This window comes from Podarcis erhardii, assembly GCF_964252035.2.
Source record: "Podarcis erhardii genome assembly, chromosome: 4".
Taxonomy (NCBI): Eukaryota; Metazoa; Chordata; class Lepidosauria; order Squamata; family Lacertidae; genus Podarcis; species Podarcis erhardii.
The window spans coordinates 26,649,284-26,672,332 of NC_138508.1; the positions used below are offsets into that span (position 1 = coordinate 26,649,284).

The 23,049-nt window shown below is 45.1% G+C and overlaps 1 protein-coding gene across 10 annotated transcripts in view; it reads right to left on the reverse strand.

Moving 5' to 3' along the window:
* The window catches only part of ATP8A2 (ATPase phospholipid transporting 8A2), a 318,937-nt gene that overhangs the window by 125,681 nt on the left and 170,207 nt on the right, over positions 1-23,049 (reverse strand). For all 10 annotated transcript variants that reach the window (XM_081860135.1, XM_081860134.1, XM_081860133.1 and 7 more), the window contains 2 exons: positions 21,947-22,130; positions 17,253-17,363 (listed from right to left, as the gene is read on the reverse strand). In XM_081860135.1, the coding sequence (XP_081716261.1) occupies positions 17,253-17,363; positions 21,947-22,130 (295 nt within the window). The remainder of the gene's footprint in view (positions 1-17,252; positions 17,364-21,946; positions 22,131-23,049) is intronic.

The window sequence follows — 23,049 nt, forward strand, 5'->3', positions numbered from 1 at the left end:
GACCCTATCTTTCTTGGAATGGTGTGCAACTTCTTGTGCCTGAATGGGGCGGTCGGGAAGCAGCTCCAGGCTCATAACCTCTTGTGCAGGTGCCGGGTCGGGGCCTGTTTCTGGTAGTGGTAGCCTGCTGAGGGCGTCCGCATGGCCCATCGCCTTCCCAGGGCGGTGAATCAGTGCATACTGGTAGCTGGCAAGGAAAATTGACCACCTGAGGACACGAGGAGACAGCACTTGGGGGGTCTGCTTTTCGGGGGCAAACAAGCCAAGCAACGGTTTGTGGTCAGTCACCACGGTGAAGGGCCGCCCGTACAAGAAATCATGGAATTTTTTTACTCCCTTCACGATTGCCAGGCCCTCCTTGTCGATTTGTGAGTAGTTCCGCTCGGTTGCGTTGAGTGTCTGGGAAAAGTATGCTACCGGTACCTCTCTTCCATCTGGGAGTTGGTGTCCCAGGACAGCGCCAATGCCATAGGGTGAGGCGTCGCATGCTAGCACCACCGGCAGCTTCTCGTCGAAGTGTGCCAAGACCGAGTTTGAGACAAGCAAGTCCTTGACTGCCTGGAATGCGGCCTCCTGGCGATGGCCCCACACCCAAGGGGCCCGCTTGTCCAGGAGTCTGTGTAGGGGCTCCGCTACCGCCGCCTTGTGGGGAAGGAAGGAATGGTAAAAGTTCAATAGTCCCAAGAAGGCCTGAAGTTCAGTCTTGTTCCTGGGCGCTGGGGCATCACAAATGGCCCGTACCTTGTCCCCAGTCGGGTGGACCCCTTCTGCGTCCACCATGAATCCCAGAAAGTCCACCTGGGGCACTCCTAGTAGACATTTTTCCCGCTTTACCTTGAGACCCGCTGTCTGGAAACGGTGCAGAACGGTGCGGAGGCGGTCCTCAAACTCCTCTGGTGTGGGCCCGGCAATCAACACATCATCGAAGAAGGGGGTGACGCCAGGAATCCCTTTAAGGAGAGAGTCCATTAGATTCTGGAATATGCCTGGTGCCACGCTGACACCGAATTGCAGCCGCTTTACCCTGAATGCTCCTCTGTGCGTCACAATCGTCTGTGCCTCTGCTGTTGCCTCATCTACTGGCAGCTGTTGATATGCTTGGGCCAAGTCCAGCTTGCCAAAAATTTTCGACCCAGCCAGGGTGGCAAGGACATGGCTGACCACTGGCACTGGGTATGCATGGGCCGTGAGGGCCTTGTTTATGGTACATTTGTAGTCTGCGCAGATGCGGACTGAGCCATTAGGCTTGACAGGTGTGACGATTGGGGTTTCCCAGGGGGCATTAGGTACCGGTTCCAGCACTCCTTGCTCCACGAGCCGGTCCAATTCCTCGTCTATACGGGGTTTCAGAGCGAACGGGACCCGGCGGGCCTTGAGCCTGACTGGTCGTACTGCGGGGTCAAGCTGTAGAGCAATGGGGGGGCCCATATACTGTCCCAATTTCCCATCGAAAACCCCCGGAAATTCCTTGCATATGGCGTCCACGTCCACTTGTAAGCTAGTGTGGTTCACCCCGGTGACAGCTAGCCCCAGTGGTCCAAACCATGCCAATCCCAGTAAGCTAATGTAGGGGCCCTTGACCACAAGCAAGTCCAGTTGCCGCGTCCGCCCTCGGTATTGCACCCTGAAGGTCCCCACCCCCATTGTGGGGACCTTACGTTTCTGGAAGTCCCGGAGGGTGAATGGGGCCGGCCTGAGTTTGGGACCCCCAGTAGGACACAGTTTCCTTAAGGTCCTTGCCGAGATTATGGATAGAGTTGAACCCGTGTCAAGCTCCATGCGGCATGGGGCCCCCTCTATCTGTACCTCTACATAAATTTTCTCTATGTTGGGGTGGGGCAACTGGTATACCTGGAAGTCCGTGAGCTCTGTCGAGTTGCCTTGGTGCGTTGGGCCCCGGGACCTGGGGTTCTTGGATTGGTCGTCTGATGCCTGGTGTCGGGTGGGCCGAGCCCGACACACCCGGGCGATGTGTCCCGATTTTCTGCACTGTCTGCACTCTGCATTGCGGAAACGGCAGGTCCTCCTCTCATGACTTTCTCCACAGCTTGCGCAGTTCCCTCCTTCTCGTCGAGGCAGCTGTGGTATGTGGGCTGCTTGAGTGCGCTGCTGTACTCGGTGCACCTCCTCCCTGTCAGATCCTGAGTCGTCGGTGAGGTCTTCATGGTGGACCCTCGGTTGGGACGGCTGGCTCGGCCGTGCCTCTTGTGTCGACTTCTCGGCAGCTTCCGTTGCCAGGGCCTCCTCCAGAGCGACCTGGAACGTTAGGTTCTTCTTAGCGTAGAGGCGTCGTTGCAGCTTCTCATCCCTCAGGCCACCGACGAGGCGGTCACGAAGCATGTTCTCCAGCTCTGAGAAGTTGCAGAACCGGGCGGCTTGGCGGAGAGAGGTCACAAACCCAGTTATGGTTTCCCCAGGGGCTTGCCGCTTTGCGTAGAAGGCATTTCGACGAGCCACCACTGAGGGCTGTGGCGAAAAGTGCCCCTTCAGCTGTTCCATTATTGTTTTGTATGGAACAGTAGCAACGTCTTCAGGCGCAAGGAGAGCCCGGGCGATTTCAAATGTCTCCTCTCCGCAGACGCTGAAGAATATTGCCCTCTTCTTGGCGTCTTCATCATCGGTGACCCCTTTGGCTTCTAGGAGGAAGGTGAAACGGGAGGCGTACGCTTCCCAGTCTCCAGATGCTGGGTTGAACGGCGAGAAGTTGCTGTCAGTTGCCATTCTGAGTTCCTTGTGTCCCGGAGCTGAAGCCTGGATACACGGTGCGAGGCAGCGGTGCGGCAGGTGGCGGTGCTGCGGTGCTGTGTGTGGCAGTCAGCTCAGCGGGATCCCACCTTCGTCGCCAGTGAAATATACTCGGAGTCGCAAAGACCAATCCGACTGCTGCAGTTTGGATCCTATTCGACTCAGTACATAACACTCTCAGTCCTAGAGGAGATATTTGTTCTAATATCTGTCCTGAGAGGCAGAGCCTGCTCCTATCACCTGCTAACCAGAGATGCCATGGATTTAATTTGCACTCTCTGCATGCAAAGCTTGTGCTCTACCACTGACTACAGTGCTTCCGCTCCCATTTTTTCTCCTTCCTCCAGACTTTCCAGTAACTTGTTGCAGTTTCATTATCAAGGCTACTTTTAGTTTAATGCAAACAGCACTATAGGCAATGGAGAGTGAGAGAGTGGAGGGGGGTAAAGAATAGTTACAGATAGTTACATCATTTTACAAAGATGAACTGTGTGGTTTTTTTTCTGTGCAAAGCTGGGCTGTGTGAAATAATTAATATTTGCTGGGAATTTAAAACCAGGAGAGTGTGAATGGGAAAGGAGTTGCTGCGAGCCATTTTTAAGCAACTGAAAAGGTTCTTGTCAGCGCTGACTGCCAGCGGCAGAAATATTCCTGATTGAGATTGTCTCCCAGTGTTTTGCAATCAGCTCTCTGGAGCCGCAGTTATTACAGGCAAACCAGCCTCTTGAAGGTTACACTGCCAAAATGGAGTTGAGAGCTCTTCTCTTTCCCTTCCATTTCTCGCAGATACACAATCCCATTCTCCATGCAGCAAGCGCTTTATCAGCAAAGTATGCCCGGAAATCTTTCTGAGTCGATTAATAATTAACTTCGAGGCTTCCATCTTTCCCAGGCAATTGTATACGAGGGACTGCACTTGTTATATTTCCGGCGGCATTCTTTAAGTTTGCAGGACTCGCAGTGAAAAGAACGTGCCGATTTCTGAAGGCAAACGTAACCTTCTTAGAGGGGAAATCATTGTAATACCAGAAAGGAAATAATTCATCTTGCTTGAGAGTCTAGTGACCACAAATGCCCCATATCCTTTGGCAACACCAGTAACCCCAAGGAACAAGAGATTTATCTCGCCTTAGAGGAGCACATGATGACCAAGCGTGCTTCAACAGATGTGATTTGGGGCAAGTGATATGAATCCTCTGCACCATTATCTTCTCATCTGCATAATGGCAGAAAATGTACTGTACTACTAATGCTAATTAAAACAAACAAACAAACAAACAAACAAACAAACAAACAAACAAACAAACAACTAACTCCCACCTTTAGATCACCAGAAGCCTGACTGTACTTGTAAATACACATGCCAGAAGATTTTTTTGGGGGGGGGGGTGAGCATGGAAATGAGTAATAGACCAGATGTGTCGTTTAAGATCATTTAGATCCCTTTCATTTCCAAGACACTGCATGGGGCTTCAAACAAGCTCATGGACAGCAGCCTTTGAAAATGCAGAAGCCCTCCCCCCCATTTGGGGGGGGGCTCTCTGCCAAGTAAGTTAGGGTTTTCTTCTGGTTTCTCTCTCTCTACAGACACACACACATATATTGAGAGCATGTCACCCATGTGACCCAGGGAAAAAAGCCAGGAATAAAGAAAGCTGCCTCACAGCAAGTCAAGCCACTGGCCCACCTAGCTCAGTACTGTCTCCACTAACTGGCAAAGGCTCCCAAGGGTTTATCATTTATTAGATTTATATATCACCCTTTATCAAAAGATCCCAGAACTGTGTACAACATTATGAACTTATTTTATGGGACAGGATAATAAAAACATAACACAAAGCATAATAATAGACAGCGTAACAATTGTAGTAACAGCCCACCGCACACACATTTAAGAGGCCATAGATTATTTAATAGCCGAAAGCCTGGGTAAAGAGGAATGTTTTTGCCTAGCACCTAAAGACATGTAATGATGGTGCCAGGTGAGTCTCTCTGGGGAGGGCATCCCACAGACAGGGAGCCACCACAGAAAAGGCCTGTTCTCGTGTTGCCACCCTCCAAACCTCTTCAGGAGGGAGGACATAGAGAAGGGCCTTGGATGACAAGTGCAGGGTCCAGATTGGTTTGTCTGGGGAGAGGCGGTCCTTACGTTTCTGAGGTCCTGAGTTGTGTAAGGCTTTATAGGTCAATACCAGCACTTTGAATTTCAGACATCGTCTCTCCCTGGCCTAACTGGAGATGCTGGAAATTAAACTGGGAGCTTGTACATGCTAAACAGATGCTCTGCCGCTGAGTTAAAGTCCCTCCCTTAATTTCATCCATGGAAAAGAGCAAGAAAAAGAAATGTCTGGTATCCTCTTCTCTCCCAACAGTTACTCAGCACGAACGGTGAAGAAATATATCAACTGTTGTCACTAACCTATACCTGTGCAAATTGCTGCAGACTGATTCATCTCAAGTCATTTCTCTCTTACAACAGCATTTTAAAGCAGCTGAGAATTACAGAAAGCATCTGACGCTATCCCAGCAGAGACAATAGGCTGGATTCCTGCATGGGGCTTTCACGAGCGTGAAGCGTCTCTTCGTCTTACGTTTCTCCAAGATGCCAAGGCGCAAAAGAGACTCACTCATTCCTTTCCAACTAAAAATATACACACATGACACATTCCAAGTCACTGACTGCACTGACAATCTGTCATCCTGAAGGCATCCCCCAGCTGTCAGGGAAAGGAGATGGCGAATGTTTCTGAGCACACATAGCAAGAGGGAATATTCCCCAAACCTAAATATATCACGGTGGGTGTTGTTTGGTTTATTGGCTTGCTGCTGTTGTTGCATGTTTTGCTGCAGAGGTTAAAGCTTCTTTCCAAGCAAATATCTGATGCTGATAATCGTGGAGGGTAAGGTTATCGATGCAAACCAGCCATGGTGGCTGTGTTCTACCTCCACCATCAGAGACCTCTGAATACAAGTTGCTTGGGGTTCTCATGTAGGCAGAGCACTCCTGCCATCAGGTCCTACATGTGGGCTTTCCCAAGTGGTTTCCAACCTCCTGACCACTGTGAGAGAAGGATGCTGGACATTTAGATAGGCCTTCTTAAGATAGGCATCTTTAAAAGCAGAAACATCACCTTGCCAACAAAGGTCCGTATAGTTAAAGCTATGGTTTTCCCAGTAGTGATGTATGGAAGTTAGTGCTGGACCATAAAGAAGGCTGATCGCCGAAGAATTGATGTTTTTGAATTACGGTGCTGGAGGAGACTCTTGAGAGTCACATGGACTGCAAGAAGATCAAACCTCTCCATTCTGAAGGAAATCAGCCCTGAGTGCTCACTGGAAGGACAGATCCTGAAGCTGAGGCTCCAATACTTTGGCCACCTCATGAGAAGAGAAGACTCCCTGGAAAAGACCCTGATGCTGGGAAAGATGGAGGGCACAAGGAGAAGGGGACGACAGAGGACGAGATGGTTGGACAGTGTTCTCAAAGCTAGGAACATGAGTTTGACCAAACTGTGGGAGGCAGTGGAAGACAGGACTGCCTGGCGTGCTCTGGTGTGCATGGGGTCCCTATGTTTGTATCAAATAGGGAAGACCTGGGTATTTGCTTAGCCTTCGAATGAGAAGTGCCCAATAGCACACATTGCCTGGTGGCATCCATCTGTCTCAAGAGACAATGGTGTGTGCCTCCGGGGAGGCTGGAGCTGTACCTATTTATCTACTTGCATTTTGACGTGCTTTCGAACTGCTAGGTTGGCAGGAGCAGGGACCGAGCAACGGGAGCTCACCCCGTCACAGGGATTCGAACCGCCGACCTTCTGATCGGCAAGTCCTAGGCTCTGTGGTTTAACCCACAGCGCCACCCACGTCCCTTGATTAGTCATATAGCATTCATGTAATAGGCTTCCTAACCCTGGACTCAAGGCATTTAATTTCGCAATCACCAAACTGATGCCCTCCAGATGTTTTGAACCATGTCTCCCATCAGCCCTGGCCAGCATGGCCTTGCTGGCTGGGTCTGACGGCAGCTGTAGTCCAAAATACCTGGAGGGCACTAGGTTGGCAAGGGCTGTTGTAGTCCAACTCCTTCCAGGCACTACTTTCTAGTTCAAAATCTAAAGGAAGTCCACGGATAGCAGGTGTGAGTTCATCGATATTGGCTGTGCACTTAGCATAAGATGCTCAAGGCCAGGCAGACGTTTCCCAGAGCTTGCCCTGTTCTTAACTTCCCTCCCTTACAACTTGCAGCCATTAAGGTGACTGCTACCCAAGAGCAAATTGGGCTGAAGTTGCTACTGCTGTTGTTCCCCCTCCGGGTTGTGAGTTTAAGTTTGGCCTCTTAAGCAGCACTTGACCAGATGATGCGTGCCTTGGCTCCATTAGCACTTGATGCCTTGGCTGTCAAACAGTTTTCAGAAGAGCTGCTTCAGGCAGTGCTGGGGCCATTTGAATTTCACCCACAGGATCTTCTGGCACAGCCATTTGCAGATGGTTGGCAAGGGACCACTGCTAGGGTTAATAAGCCACATCGTTCTGTGCATCTGGCATTAGAGCTCAAGGAAGACCTGGGGGTTAGAAGTGGGGTGGGGGGTGGGAAGAGAGAACCATTTCTGGAAGCCAACACTGGGGTATAAGATTACAGCATTCCAGTTGTCTTCAGCCTTTTCGTTGCTTACTGATGTCTAGCCTATCAGTCTCAGGCAAGGGAACAGATGGGTAGAATGGTTAAACTTGCTTTTTAAATAGCAGCTTTGGTTTGAGGGCATGAGCTAGCAAAACAAGCAAAGTTTTAGTTTTGTTTTGGTCCGGAAGGCATAAGTAGCTCCGCCAGCTTCCTTGGACAGACTGATGCAATCTGCTAAAGCAGGGTTGCCATACTGTTGAGCCTTTTTTGCAAAATCGCAAAGAAACTGGACATTTTTAAACCTCTTTATGAGGGAAATTGGCTGGCCAAAACAACATGGGCCGCCGTATGTCCGCATTTTCCTGGACATTTCTGCTTCTGGCTGCAGCATTCTGACAACCAGCCGCAGCTCACTTGGACAGAGCTGGGGCAGGGCGAAGTGGTGGTGAGCTCGGGGCCGTGTGAGCACAACATTGGAGCTCCATCCAAATGGCAAATGTGAAAACTTTGCAAAGAGGCTGAGGCACGTCTCCTACTGTGCAGGAGCTGATGTCTGGGCGCTCATCAAGAACACCCTGTGCAGTTAACTTATAGCACAGTGTCTACTTCTAAAGTATGTCTCAGTGCTCAGTGGGGCGTACTCCTGGGTAAGTGGGTAATGGTTTCAGCTTAAGACTGGCAGTTGGGGAAAACATGGTCCTTGTGCTTTTAACAGCTGTGGCAAGAAGCTTCTTAGGGAAGGAGCTTCTGGACTGACTATGTCCAGACTGGCCACTGGCTCCTTCTGAGCAGGAAGGCATTTATGCGGGCTTCCTGTCTCACTGCAATGCTGCCTGAGCAACAAACTTGTCCCGAGTTCTAGCATTTCTTGTCTTGCTCTTTGGTAGTGCTTTGTTCCGCAGGCCACACCTTCTGATTTGCCTTCCAATCTCAATTGCTCTTCAACCTCGACAGTTGGCCTGCCTCTGATTCTGCTTCCTGACGACCCTCAAATGCTGATTTCCCTTGTCTGAAGGTGATGGACTACATGGAACTGGCGGAAATGACTGGTAGAATCCGAGACCAGGGAGAAGAGTCGGTGGAAGAAGATTGGAAAAAATTAAAAGTTTATCTACAGAAACATTGTAGAATTAAGGAATGTTAGAAGGATGTTGGAATGAAGCTATGTGGTTTTAGCAGAAATGTTATAAAGGATTAAGTAAAAATGGATTGGTAATTAGTGAAAGAGGAGAATGTAAAATTATAGTATATCAAGATAAATTTTTAGGATAAAAACAAAGATGGAAAGGATTTGCTGAAATATCTAATTGAACTAGAATACAAAAAAGGGAGGTGTGAGGAGGTCAAGGAAATAAGCAAAGGAAAGAAAGTTATGTAAAGGTTGGATTTGTGGTTTTTTGTGTGCTTTGTTTGTTTAACTTTTTCTATTTTTCTTTCTGTAACCTTAAAAACTTTAATAAAATCTATTATAAAAATATATATGCTGATTTCCCTTGTCTCTTGGTTCCTAATTTCTGGCTATCTCTAGACCACTGCCCATGGCCTAGTCCTGACACAGGGTCTGGGCTTGGCAAAATTATTTTATTATTTCAACAATTTGTAAACTGCTTAATCAGTTGTCTCTCAGCGGTGTATAAGGTAAAGGTAAAGGGACCCCTGACCATTAGGTCAAGTCATGACCGAGTCTGGGGTTGCGGCGCTCATCTCGCTTTATTGGCCAAGGGAGCCGGCTTACAGCTTCCAGGTCATGTGGCCAGCATGACTAAGCCGCTTCTGGCGAACCAGAGCAGTGCACGGAAACGCCGTTTACCTTCCTGCCGGATAGGTGCTTTTGAACTGCTAGGTTGGCAGGAGCAGGGACCAAGCAACAGGAGCTCACCCCGTCGTGGGGATTCGAACCGCCAACCTTCTGATCGGCAAGTCCTAGGCTCTGTGGTTTAACCCACAGCGCCACCCGCGTCCCTCAGGGGTGTATAGGAGACTTTAAATGAGTTTAAAATACAACATCAGAAATCAATTAAAAATCCTGCTGGAATAAAAAAAGTTTTCAGTGAGCACTGCAAATTCAACAGAGAGGGGGTCCGCTCTAATCTCATGCAGGAAGGAATTCCACAACATTGGGGATGCAATGCTGAATGCATGGCTACCTGTGGTTAAACACCGTGTATCCGAGCCATGGGGGACACTAACAGTGACTCCTTCGAAGATTTCAGCAACTGAGCAGGAACATAGTCCTAGATGATGCATGCTTACAGCGGGGTATATAACATCTGGTGGGACCAAGCATTACATATGGTACTTTCACTGTTTCAGTTTAATGAACGCCAGCTGAAGCAAATCAGTCCCTCCTCTGATACAATGCACCAATTAGTCAGACTAGGGATAGCCTGTCACCCTTTGGCAAGTGAAGGCTAGTGAGGGTCATGACTTCGCTCCTAGAGTCTACCTCTCACTGAGCATGTCTGAACCTGCCAAGGACTGTCATCGCCAATGACAACACTGGAAGGCTCTTTGTTAATACAGACTCACACTCAGATGGATCACTTGGCTTGTTTCTTTGACCAATGAGCATGAAGTTGCATCTCCAAATATACAATAATTAGAACTGGGGAGTGGGGTATGTGTGAAGCACAGATAAAAATTATGTCAGTCCCCTACAAAAACCTCCCCCTCCAGAAATTTCTACAGGCACATAGAGACTAAATGTCCTTAATGCCAGATAAAATAGATGCCGGCCAATAAAAATAAAGGGTAAAATGCCATCACCTTTAGTCAAGCTAGTTTCTTAAGCTGCTCTAAACTTTCAGGATAGAAGGGGTTCACACAAAAATAATTAAAAACGATTGCATGTTTAAAGAAAATATGTACACAGCTTTTAAACACATTCACAATGTCAGAGCTACAGGCCCCTTTTGCCCATGCACACCTCTCTTCCTAGTATTCAGATGAAGAAAAAAATGGGATTTGTTCTAGCATCTGAGAATGTTAAGGCCTCTCCATCTGCTCTGTTGAAAGATCAGGGCCACCAGGCATCTCCCTCAACCGTCATCTACAGCAGCCATTTCATTAAGCAACAGGAGGAAAGGAGAAATGAAACTACGGGCTCTGTTTAAAGATCACCAACTTTTTACTACTCCTCTCCTTGAAATCCATTTTCTTCAGCTGATTACTACAAGAACTCTGTAACCTAGAAACGGTTACTCAAGTTTGTTTCCCGCCCCCCTTCTCCCACTCCATCATTACACGAACTTTTGTGTCATGTCTTTTAGATTGTAGATGACAAAGGGAAAGCAAGCCTTACAAGGAACAGCTGAGGGAGTTGGGTATGTTTAGCCTGGATAAAATGAGACTGAGAGGAGATATAGTCATCTTAAATATCTAAAGGCTGTCACATGGAAGATGGAGCAAGCTTTTTTTCTCTTGCTCAGAGGGTAGTCTCCAAACCAATGGCTTCAAGTTACAAGAAAGGAGATTCCAACTAAGCGTAAGGAAGAACTTTCTGATGGCAAGACCTGTTCGACAATAGGATAGACTCCCATGAGAAGTGACGGACTCTCCTTCCTTGGAGGTTGGAGGATGAGATTTCTGCATTGCATTGATCCCTTCCAACTCCGCAGTTCTAGGATTCAATGTGCTGTGCATTTTGCAGTAAATTTTATGCCTGCATTCAAAAACTGGGTTATATATGCCTTTAATAAATCCCTAAATAAAATAAACATCTCTGGTGGTTAATTAGCAAGACTGGATTGAGGTGCTTAATTATTAGTCTGCATTCAAGTGAATTAGAGTAAGAATTTCAGTGGTAAAAGTCCAGGCCTTAAATGTTTGCAGCAGAGTAACTTGCTGCTTAAGTAGGGATGCAGGTGGCACTGTGGGTTAAACCACAGAGCCTAGGACTTGCTGATCAGAGGGTCAGCGGTTCGAATCCCCGCAACGGGGTGAGCTCCTGTTGCTCGGTCCCTGCTCCTGCCAACCTAGCAGTTCAAAAGCACGTCAAAGTGCAAATAGATAAATAGGTACCGCTCCGGCGGGAAGGTAAATGGCATTTCCGTGTGCTGCTCTGCTTCGCGAGAAGCGGCTTAGTCATGCTCGTCACATGACCCGGAAGCTGTACGCCGGCTCCCTTGGCCAATAAAGCGAGATGAGCGCCACAAACCCAGAGTCGGCCACGACTGGACCTAATGGTCAGGGTCCTTCTTTAACTTGCTGCTTTAATAGTACAGCTTTTGCATACTACCTCGGGCTTTTCCAACCTGCTATTTGGATGAGACTCTTATAAAAAAGTATTTAAGTATTATTAATTTTAAATATAAATTGCTCTTCAAACAAAAACGTTATCAACCTTAACAAAAACAAAACAGCCCCTGGGCCCATAGGTTTATACACAACACAATTCCTTTTGAATGATGGGATTCTGTCCTATGCTTCCCCCTTGATTGCTAATGAACCTGAAAAATTTCCAAGTGCTAAGCTGTGAGTGGCTAACCTATGGCACAGGTGCCCTGGCACAACGACAGCACATCATTACACATCTAGATACAAGAGCGGCCAATGTGGTATGGTGGCACTGGCCTCCTGGCAGTGGAGCTGCTGCCCCTTGGACAAGGTGGTAGCGGGTCCAGGCAACAGTGAGGCCCAGATGATGCAGGTGGTCTAGTGGAGCTAATCTGATGTTCTCGCAGTGCACCCAAGATGCCCCAAGTTATAACTAAACAAACAGCATTCCACAATGGCCTGTTTTTGTTGACAGCTTATCTAAGTTACCTCACTGGGTAAAATTTTCTGCAGACAACTGTGACAACATCTTGGATACCGATCATATTCTTTTTGGTAAAAAATTGAAGGCAGGTAATACAGTTCAGCTCCCCTCCCCTTCAAATATTTTGAAGCATCTTAAAAATATTTCTTTTTGTGATACTGAAATCGTGGTCTGCGTACATGCTATATCTTTAATGCACACTCACAGCACAGTTCCTCCCCCTCAAATAATTCTGGGCACTGTAGTTTGTTAAGGGTTGCTGGGATGGCCTTAGAATCCACTGCTACTGGCATGTTCCAAGGTTGCAATGATAATGCCTTACATTACACATAAAAGGATTAGTAAATATTTTTTTTTATGGGTAGGTCTAGCTCAGTTCAAACCAAAGGTAGCATCACTTTTCAATTAAACCAGTTTTAGAGTCTCAGAGCCTCTGAGCAGCAGCAGATGGTCTAAACCAGCCTTTGCCTCAAAACGGTTTGAACTGCAGCTCCCAGTGCTGGCTAGGGCTGATGGGAGTTGTGGTCCAAAACATCTGGAAGGCTTCTGGTTGGCAAAGGCTGATCTAGTAAAAGGTACCTATTTTTGTGTCTCTTTCTCATAGACTGATATGATTTCCTTTTAACAAGAAGGTTGATTTTGGAACTCTCTCATCTGTTTTGGCCGCAGTTTGATTCAATACCTCAATATGATACATCAGAACGACAGTTCCCGCACTCTTCCCAGTCTTCTCTGAGAATGATCAAATATACCCAATTTCTCACCGAGTTTTGATACTTTCATGCTGACAAGGCAGTTTTTTAAAAAAATATATTTTGGAATCAAGAAAGAGCTTCTGAATTCAAAACAGAATTACAGGCTAATTGGTCCAATATGCCCCTGAATCTTTTTGGCAGGAGTCTGTCACTTAATTCTCTCTGTCAGACAGTAATTTCATATATGTGGTTTACATTGTAACATTCAAAGAGAAGGAAATTATTTTACAAATGCACTTTGACAATTGTTATGTTAACTAACTGACCACAGGGCCAGAGCATTAAGGAACCCAGAATTCCTAGACACTTACTCCCTGTATTTCATTCAGATAATTATTTCCATTGTGCTAGGTATTTTGCATTCAGAAGCAACTTACGATACTGCATGAATGATAAAATATAAAGTTATAAATACAAATATACGATCATCTAAGCCAGGATTCAGGCATTCAAAAATACTTCCACATGGAATGGCCCTGAGGTAGAGATGCAAGGGGATTCAAACCAGTTTGCATTTAAAGCAAAATCTATCAAATTTGCAGTTTCTGAAACAACATGAGAAGTGGAACGCACCCATGCTTTGGAATTCACACTTTTCTGAATTTTGCGATGCAGTTTTCCAGCCAACCAAAGTTTATAAAAAATGTGTATATTGGGGGGAGGTGTGCATAAAAGCGAGTATTGGTGAAAATAACATACAAAGATTGCATTATATTAGAAGAAAATACTTGCAAAAAATGTGAACTTTCGTCAAAACAACATAGAAAATGTTTTTACAGCTAATATTCACAGTACAATGCTGAAGAATTTTCATGAGGATTTTACTGCGAAACATTTGCAAATTGCTGAAGTAATGTGGAGACTGGAAAAAAGAAACTGAAAAATTGACAGGTCTTTCCTTCCCTACTGTGGTGCCACAGCTTCATGGAATAAGTAATTAAGAGTTGGGTGCTCTGTGTCAGAGATGGGGAACTGGTTGGACTCCAACTCCCACCATCCCCAGCTAACATGGGCAACAGTCAGGGATGATGTAGTCCAGCAACATTTGGAGGGCCACAGGTCCCTGCTCTATGTCAACCCTCAAATGTGCAGAAGCCACACTTGTCCTTCCCCCCCTTTTAGAGGAGAAATTGAGCAAGCAGGAAAAAGCATGGAGCACCCAGTTAATATATTACTTCCTTCACATGACATTGTCCCTTCCCAGGGAACTTGTGATGATATACACAACCCTTCTTTCAACTAAAAAAAATATCAAAATCACAGCACTGAAAACGTTTGCTATATGCACTGGTATGTGCAGATATACAATCTATTGGGCGCTCACAGAATTTGGGGATTTATCTAAGAAACCCTATTTGTAATTCAATTTGTAACTGAAGGCTGAGGCATCACAAATTGTGTCATGTGAAGCATGTATTTTTTTTTTTTTTTGGAGAAATGAAAAGTAAGAAAAGGTATTTGTTTGATCGTTTCCAGTTGAACATTCACAAAATCTTACGTAGTACTTGAGGCAAAAGCTTTCAATAAAGATGGACCCCTCTCTAATGATCCACTGTGCAGAATACATTACAGCAAGGCAACGGAAACTTGCATGGATTTATCCTGGTGACTGATTCTTTGGCAACTCTTGGGATTAACATACTAAATTAGGAATCCAAAAACAAGTCAATCATGGATTAAAGTCGTGGAAGGGGCAAGCCTTGAGCAATTCAGATGTAATTTTCCTTCCACAACAGGGGGTTGAAATATAGAATAAACTGTCACCAGCAGCAATAGAAATTAGAGGTTGTTAAGACAGCTGAAGAGACATCTGGATACATTTTCAAAGAGAGGTCAAAAATGTGTATCAGAGTTGACTACCACTTGGATGTCTTTGGATTACAATGACATTCAATTGCATAAACCACATTTCATAGCAAGATTTCCCTTTCTTCCTGAAAACGGAAGTAACGATAACTTGACAAGTCATTTAAATGATCTAACTTAGGCTCTTCATCATGGAGCATGATTTCCCCCTGAATCTACATGCTTCACAAACCGAGGCCTAGATTGTGCAGAAGCTTTTTTCTCTGGCTTACTCTAAGCCAGCATTTCCCAAACTTGGGTCTCCAGCTGGTTTTGGACTACAACTCCCATCATCCCTACCTAGCAGGGCCAGTGGTCAGAGATGATGGGAACTGTAGTTCAAAAACAGCTGGAGACCCAAGTTTAGGAAACACTGGCTTAGAGTAACACGTGAACAAGACCTATGTATCTTTGCCTCACCAAAGCAATGCATTCGATGAATGCCAGAATAAATGAAACCTGACAAAAAGGGAGCATCCCTCGGTTCTGGTTCTGTTCCTGACGTGTTAATTATACTGAACGTGCCATCCAGAGCCATTAAAATCAGTGAGCATTTTACTACTGATTTCGAACAGGATATGCATTGCTTCAAGGGAAAGAGTTTTCCTTCTAATGCTACAGGGATTTATATGACATCTGCAAAGTCACCAGAATCAAGGAACAATGTTTTGTGGTTTCGAGGACCCGAACCCCGTGCAGTGGAATGAAACACAAGGACACGTGATATAAGGTTAATGGGCAAGAAAAGGCCACAACTTTATTGATTACAGCAAGTGAAAAGGTATTGGCTTAGGCATTGGATTACGTCAGCTGACTCCACCCACTCGGAGAAGGGTGAGTCTAAAAAACAAAGGGGGTTTATTCACCAGTAGGTGGAGCCTGTTGATGCTAATCCAACTATAAGCTCTCCCCTGATGTCACTGAGGGTCGTGCCATGGCCTCCCGCCAAGCAGGCATCGGACAGAATACACAACCGCCGGATTCCTTTAACGGAATACCCAAAAATTGAAGGCGCAGGCGATGGCCACACCTAGCCCTTCGACACCACAACACATTATTCCAATGCCTAACCTACCCACCAATACCACGAAAGTTGTGACGATTGCTACGAGGTAGGCGAAAAAACCAAAAAGCCTAATGCCAAATGGACAACCAGGGCGACCAACTTAAGGTCCATAGCAAGGCCAAAAGAAAACTGGAAACCCTGCTCTAAGGGAGTGGAGGGTGGGTGACTCGCGACGGGACGACAAAAAGTGAGGGCTGGAGGCTGGCGCCGCAGCAATTTAGGCTGCTGTACACGCCCCCTTGAAGGCACCTGGTTGGGTGCCTGGCCGAGGGCGGGGGCGCCAGCCAGGTGAGTGGGAGGTAGGGGGCAAACACCCCCCTGCGTGAGGCGGAGTCCGGCTCCCGGCCACAACCACTCCCCTCTGTTGCAGGGAGGAGAGTCTTTACGTGTATCAACAGTTAGTAAACAGTCAGTAAATTAATAAAATCAGAGCCTAACATAATAAATAAAAAGGACAATGGAAACTTTAAAACACAGTTGTAAATGCGTACTCTAAACTCAATAAAAATGCAGTTCTAGCAAAAAGTTATTATGAGCTGCTACCAGTTTGCATTCTAGAGAAAGCATTTACATTTTTTGATGGGTTGAGAAATAAGTTGAAATATGACCCTGGAGATCTAAGGAGGGGGAGGGGGCAGAGGGCACTGGTTTTTTTGTCAGACATTTCCTCATTGTTTACTTAACCCAAACTTGTTCCCTTTCTAAACGTAGCCCTCTACAACTTTTCAGTCTGGCTATCCTCAAGCTTCATCATTTAGAACAATCTCCTCCTTTACTAAGAGGAACAAAAAAAAAAAAAAAGGCAGGATGGTGACCTCAAAAATGGCATTCCAGTGTGGTTCAGTTACATGGTGCTGATAAGAACTATTCTTCAAGAAACCTCATTAAAACTCCACTGAAGTTAAGCAGAAGAGTGAGGGATGGTTCACCTGTGGCCCAGGTAAGTAGGCTGTCTACATGGTAGAGCAAACCTCAGGTACATACGTCTCCTCCTCTTCACATCCTGGCAATTTTATGCTTGCATTGCTGTTTAACTTTGAAATATAGCAGTACAAAAATATATTTAGCAACAAGATTGTAAATAATAATCAAAGTGGATGTTTTTGTGTTTACGTGATACTTGATTCAAACTTTTATATGGATATTTAGTTGTGAATTGTATTTTGGAGTTTCATCTTTTCTGTGCCTCACTTTGGAACTTCCTTCAGCTGTGGGATGCGATGAATGTATGCAAGGTTATGCGAAGAGAGAAGCTGCTCATACCTGAGCCTTGTGGGGACAGGCTCACACAAGCAGCTTACTACACATAGTAGTAATGCCACCCAGGTGGTTGATTTATAATCTATGAAAGGTACAGGTATATATGAGGCACATCACATAATGTTTAACTGTAATTTTCAAGTTACTATAATCAAATAACAGGGTAGGTGGAGGAAGATGAATACTCCTGGTTGTACTCACCTCTATAATATACAGCACCACGTTCTTATAAAAGCAGTACAATATGCATTTTGTTACTCGATTGTAACTCCAGGCTCCGTGGACAAGTAACAGCTTCTCCAAGTAGGAAAACTGGAGAAAGAAAAACGGCCAACAATGAAATTACATTGTAGAGAGATGCAAGCTAGACTCTAGTGAAAGCCAATGACATTATCTATTGCTAGACCAGCCTTTGTTACACATTATCCAGTTCCGCACAAGTCTTACATGGTGGGAGATACACAATGCAAGCCTCCATTTATGGTGAATCCATGCAACTCACTTTCCATCGCTGTATGACTTCCAAGAAGTCTTTGGATTAGTCAGAGCAGGGCTGTGTGCCCAGAATTAAAGCATAACTGGTGCAAACCTATATATGTTTATTCAGAAGTTTGTCCTATGATGTTCAGTGGGGTTTATTCCCAGGCAAGTGTGTATAGGATGACAACCCCAGTCATCGTGGCCTATGAGACTTGGTAGACCAAGAAAAAGAGGGCAGTGCCAGATACTAAAGAAAAAGAGGCAAGTCTCAAAACGGTACTGAAAAATGTAGGGAGCTTTAATAAAATACTAATGAGATCCCCAGAGAGATGTTGCTTTACTAGAATAACTAAAAAAATTGAATTCTTGTGCCTCTGAGGATTGTTTCCACTGAAACACATTGGGCAAATTACTTTTTTGTTGATGTTCCCTACATTTTTCAGAACCATTTTGAATTTTACTTCTTTCTTTGCTTTATGAAAATTGGCTACCAGCTTTATCACAACATCTTCCAATAATCTCAGGCTGGTATACAGGATCCCCCCTCCAAATAGCCCTCAAAACATCCCTTAATATGGGTTAATTTATCATGACTTTCCCAGGGCAACTGAGAGTGATTGATGGGTGAGCAGGGTTTTGAACCCAGCCTCCCCAATGCAAATCAAGCACACTAACTCAGCCTCTGTGGTGACCTCCAGATGTTTTGGACGTCAGTTCCCATCTGATGGGAGTTTTAGTCCAAAATGTCTGTAGGGCACCAGCTTGGAGAAGGCTACTCTATCGACTACACTTCTTTGGCTCTCAAGGCACTTTCCTCAGTCTATAGCAAAAATGTAGGAAGAAAAACTCTTCTGAAGCCTCAGGTATTCTACAATTAATCTTTTAACATGTTGGAGAGTCTAGTATCAAGAATGGAGAACACACACACAAGCCTGGACTCTGGTGGAACTGAGAGAATGTGAGATCCAAAATGGGGAAGGGGCAAGGATTTCTATTTCCCACAAATGCATACGGTGCTGATTTCATTTGTTTTTGATGGTCTCTAAATACAGTGGTACCTCGGGTTACATACGCTTCAGGTTACATACGCTTCAGGTTACATACGCTTCAGGTTACATACGCTTCAGGTTACAGACTCCGCTAACCCAGAAATACTACCTTGGGTTAAGAACTTTGCTTCAGGATGAGAACAAAAATTGTGCTCCGACGGCGCGGCAGCAGCGGGAGGCCCCGTTCGCTAAAGTGGTGCTTCAGGTTAAGAACAGTTTCAGGTTAAGAACGGACCTCTGGAACGAATTAAGTATTTAACCCGAGGTCCCACTGTACTCATCAGAAAGCAATCCCTCATCCAGCTCCTGTCACCCCCCTGCCATGATATCATGGCAGTAATGCTCCATTTGCATGTTGAATATACATACATATTTGCTTTCTCATATAGGCATGAGTGAAATGCATATGTTAGGGATGGGAGAGGAATCTGTACTTCTCAAACCTATACATGAACCAAACCATAGCTATGGGAAAGGGGGGTGGATCAGTGGTAGAGCATCAACTTTGAATTCAGCAGGTCCCAGGTTCAATCCTTGGCAACTCCATGTAGGGCTATGAACCCTTTTGAAACCCTGGAGAGCCACCGCTATTCAAGGTGGACAGTACCAGTGGTCTGACTTGGGATAAAGCATCTTCAAAGATTCACACTTCTCCAATTAAAAAATTGCATACAAAACCCTGTACATTGGGGGGGGGGAGTGTGTGCACACACGCAAATCTATATACAAGTGAAAATACCGCACAAAAATTCGTATGGGAAATTTGCTTACCAAAAAATGCATACAAAGGACAAAATTTTATACAAAAGCAAGCACATTAGGGGAGGAATTTTCATGCAGACTTCTAAAAGAAAATCTGCACAGAAATGAAGCAAACAAAACTTCCAAGACTGGGAAAATGAGAAAAAATGAAATTGACAGACTTGTCCATCCCTAGTGTGTGCGCATGAAAGAGTAGCGTGGGATTGAGCCCTGAATCAGACCGGTGGTGCTTGTCACCTTGTAGGATCAATCACATGGCAGTTGGAACCGCAAGGTGGCGGCCAGCCAGGGCTTGCCTCAGGCATTGGAGAGACTGCCAGCACTCATTATCTCAATGAAATGAAGGATGTGAAATGGAGGGAAAGCAATATAATCCAGTCTTCTTCAGGAAACATGAGGCCAATATTCATTTAATAAGGTTCTCTATTAGCGGCTGAATCACTGAAGTGATCCCTTCTTGAGAATAATAGATTCCTCTTTTGGATAACAATAAAATCTGCATCCAATTTCTGCACTGCCTCAAGAAATTCTAGTCACTATAAACAAGCTGGTGGAGCATTTCCACAACTTGGAAGGCAAGAGATGTTTTCAAAAGATGTACTCTGTTGTTTTTCAACCTAAGGAAAGTATTCTTTGTGGCCTCAGGTCACGTTTCCCTTGTATTTGTTTTGTTTTATTTATTACATTTGTCAGTCGCTTTATCTTGTCCTGGCAACCCAAAGCAAATTACAACCAACAAATAGACAGTAAACCCCCTACATAGATGCATTAAAACCAAGAGGGAAGAGAAGTACATTAAAAGCACCGCTCCCACTGCTGCATTTTCCATTGGCTAATTATTGAATGAGAATAAAAGTCACCCTTCAGTGTTAAACCTCCATGTTTCCACTACAGTCGCAACTGCAGAGAACTGCAACAGCAGGAAACATGATGCCAGGATTAGAGTGAAAGTGGGAGATTTCAAAAGACAAATTGACCTTGATGGGAATGCTGAATCCTGCTGTTGTAGTTCACTGCAGTAACAAGTATAGTGGAAGCATGGAGGTTTTAACAATGAAGGGTGACTCTTATTTTTAGAACAAGTCACCTGCACGTTGATGTGCAGGGTTGGGAAAACGGGGGGCAAGCCAGTGGCTCCTGCATACCTCCCCGAGGAATGCAGAAAAACCACGTTTTAAAACAACAATCACTGTCATTATTATTATATTAATATCCCATCCTTCCTCCTGAAGTCCAGGGTAGCAAATACACTTCACCGACCCTTCTCCAAACCAAAATGCTGTTTTGCATGTCACAAAGAGGCAAGGCTCTCAGATCAACGAAGGGTGATATAAAATGTTTCAGGACAGTTAATGGGCTTACTGTGAGCTGTGAATGGGACCCCTGAGTGAGAATCAGACTCAGAGCTATTGTAAGCATTGACACCAGTTGGAACTATTCAATCTGGGCTTCCTGTGTTGCTTGTTGTTGCTGCGTACCATCTGCTTAAAGGAAAAGAATATCTGCTTCTCTTCAGCAGATAAGGGGTGCCTCCTGGCTGTCAGTATTTTGTGGGAGTGTCTGAATAACATGCCAGAACTTTAGTTTTGTGCATTTAAAATAGATTAAAGCACTCTGTCACCCTAATGCAACAAGCCCACTTCAAAAAAGAAACCCAACAGGCTTTGTGCAGTTTGGAAAGTGACAGGAAGATGTACTGAAACACTTCCACCCCGCAAGGAAACCGGGTTAAATGCAGGAAGAATCCAAATTGTTATGTACCTGCCCCGCAAACAAGTAAGAACAAATGCTCAGTCAAGGCTGTATATAATATTACCTCTACATAAACTTTGTGCAGCAATTCAGAATGAATGCTCAACAAACAGGTCATCTGGAGGTGGTCAGGATATTAAAATCAATAAAGCTAAGCCTCCAAGACGATTGGCACAATAAGTATGTTTGAACACTGCAGATATTACAGCGATACATTAAGGTATCACTTTATTCTTTTTAATAAATAGATAACCTTTTTCTACATTTTAAATTTCTGTCCTTTAAGGAAAATGCAATCAAAGTTTAGAGAATATTTGAATCATTGATGCAACCCTCTTCCAAAAGGCAAATTTCACCTATCGCTAACTGCTCTCTCCTGATCCCTATGGGCCGCAACTGAAGAACTAGAATAGAAATCATAAGCTATCCTTCATAGTTTTCTCCTGAAGTCACTGAAAAGAAAAACTAGAGCGCCATTTACTATTGCCGGACAGGAATATACTCCACCAACAGGTGTCCAAGTCAAGAGGAAGAATATATATACATATATATCATTAGCAGAGCTTCAACAGCTGTAATGACTATCTTCTCTCGACCCAATTACTGGAGTCTGAAGTACAGCGGCAAGCAGAGAGAAACCTAAGCCTTCGGGAGAATATGGCCCATGGCCCAGCACCAGGGAAAGGATCCTAAGCACTTGTGAGATATCTGCTTTAAGGCTGCAGCCTCAAACGGAAAAGAGAGAGGAAAATCTGCTTGGCCTCTAGGTCAGCAATGAGGTGTTCATCCTGCTCCTTCAGCCAATGCTTATTTCAACAGGATATGACAGCTGCTCGCTTGCGGGACTCTAACCTGGGCTATCGCGTAATCGGAGGAGTTGGTCGCCTGCATGCCTTCGTTGCCGCTGATCCCCACTCCAACGTGAGCCGTCTGGATCATCCCCACGTCATTGGCACCATCCCCAATGGCCAGAGTGATGGCATTCACATGCTTCTTTACCATGTCTACGATTTCAGACTTCTGCAGAGGAGACACCCTAGGAAGGAGAAGAGAAAACGCGGGTCAATTCCCCACATGCTAAGCTATATGTATGGCTTTCCAGAGGGACAGCTGTAATCTAGATTTAGACATATAAAAAGGGCAGTAACTGGAACGTTTCCTGATCCAACACATCAAGTTTATAGAGTGCATGCCAAATCCTCGTTCCCCTCAAACACATATAGAAATAATGCACTGTATTCTTATTTCTTTGTAAATAAATAACATGAGCACAGGTTGCAAACGTGAATGCTTAGTAGCTTTTTAAGAACTATGAAAATGGCTTTGTATACATGAATGTAATAAACATCAGAAACACCAGACTGGAAAAAAAATTCGGTAACTGAAAAATGTTTATTTTTAATCGCTACACACGACTAAGTTCAAATCCCCCAGTTGCTTTCAATGAGAGGTTTCAAACTGAGACGGCAACACTTGGACCACAAAACTAATGCAGGGTGAACATTAGATTGTGTGTTAATTCTCACATAATTTTGGTTGTTATCCTGGATTTTTAACTGCAATTATCCCATCACTTTTTATCCCCCAAAAAAGTCTGATAAGAAAAGTGACAGAAATTTTCAGTGGAAAGTGTGGGGCAGCAAACACTAGCTGTCAATTTTATCTAACCTCCACACAAAAGTATCAGCATCGATGCTCAATAATCAGCCAGTCTGAAAGTTCCCTTCACTGCATTCTCTGCTCTGCATCTCAGCAGGTGTTTCAGGAACTCTTGCCAACAACTACGTTTCGAAGTCTATGTTTTCAGTAGTATAACCCACATGGGTGCCATATTGAACAGCAAAAGTAGTAACTTCTTGAGCAGGAAGACTGCAATATGAGGAGTTTTGATGCAACACAATCTGTGGTCCTTTGGATATTGCTGGACTACAGTTCCCATTATTGCTGACCATGGG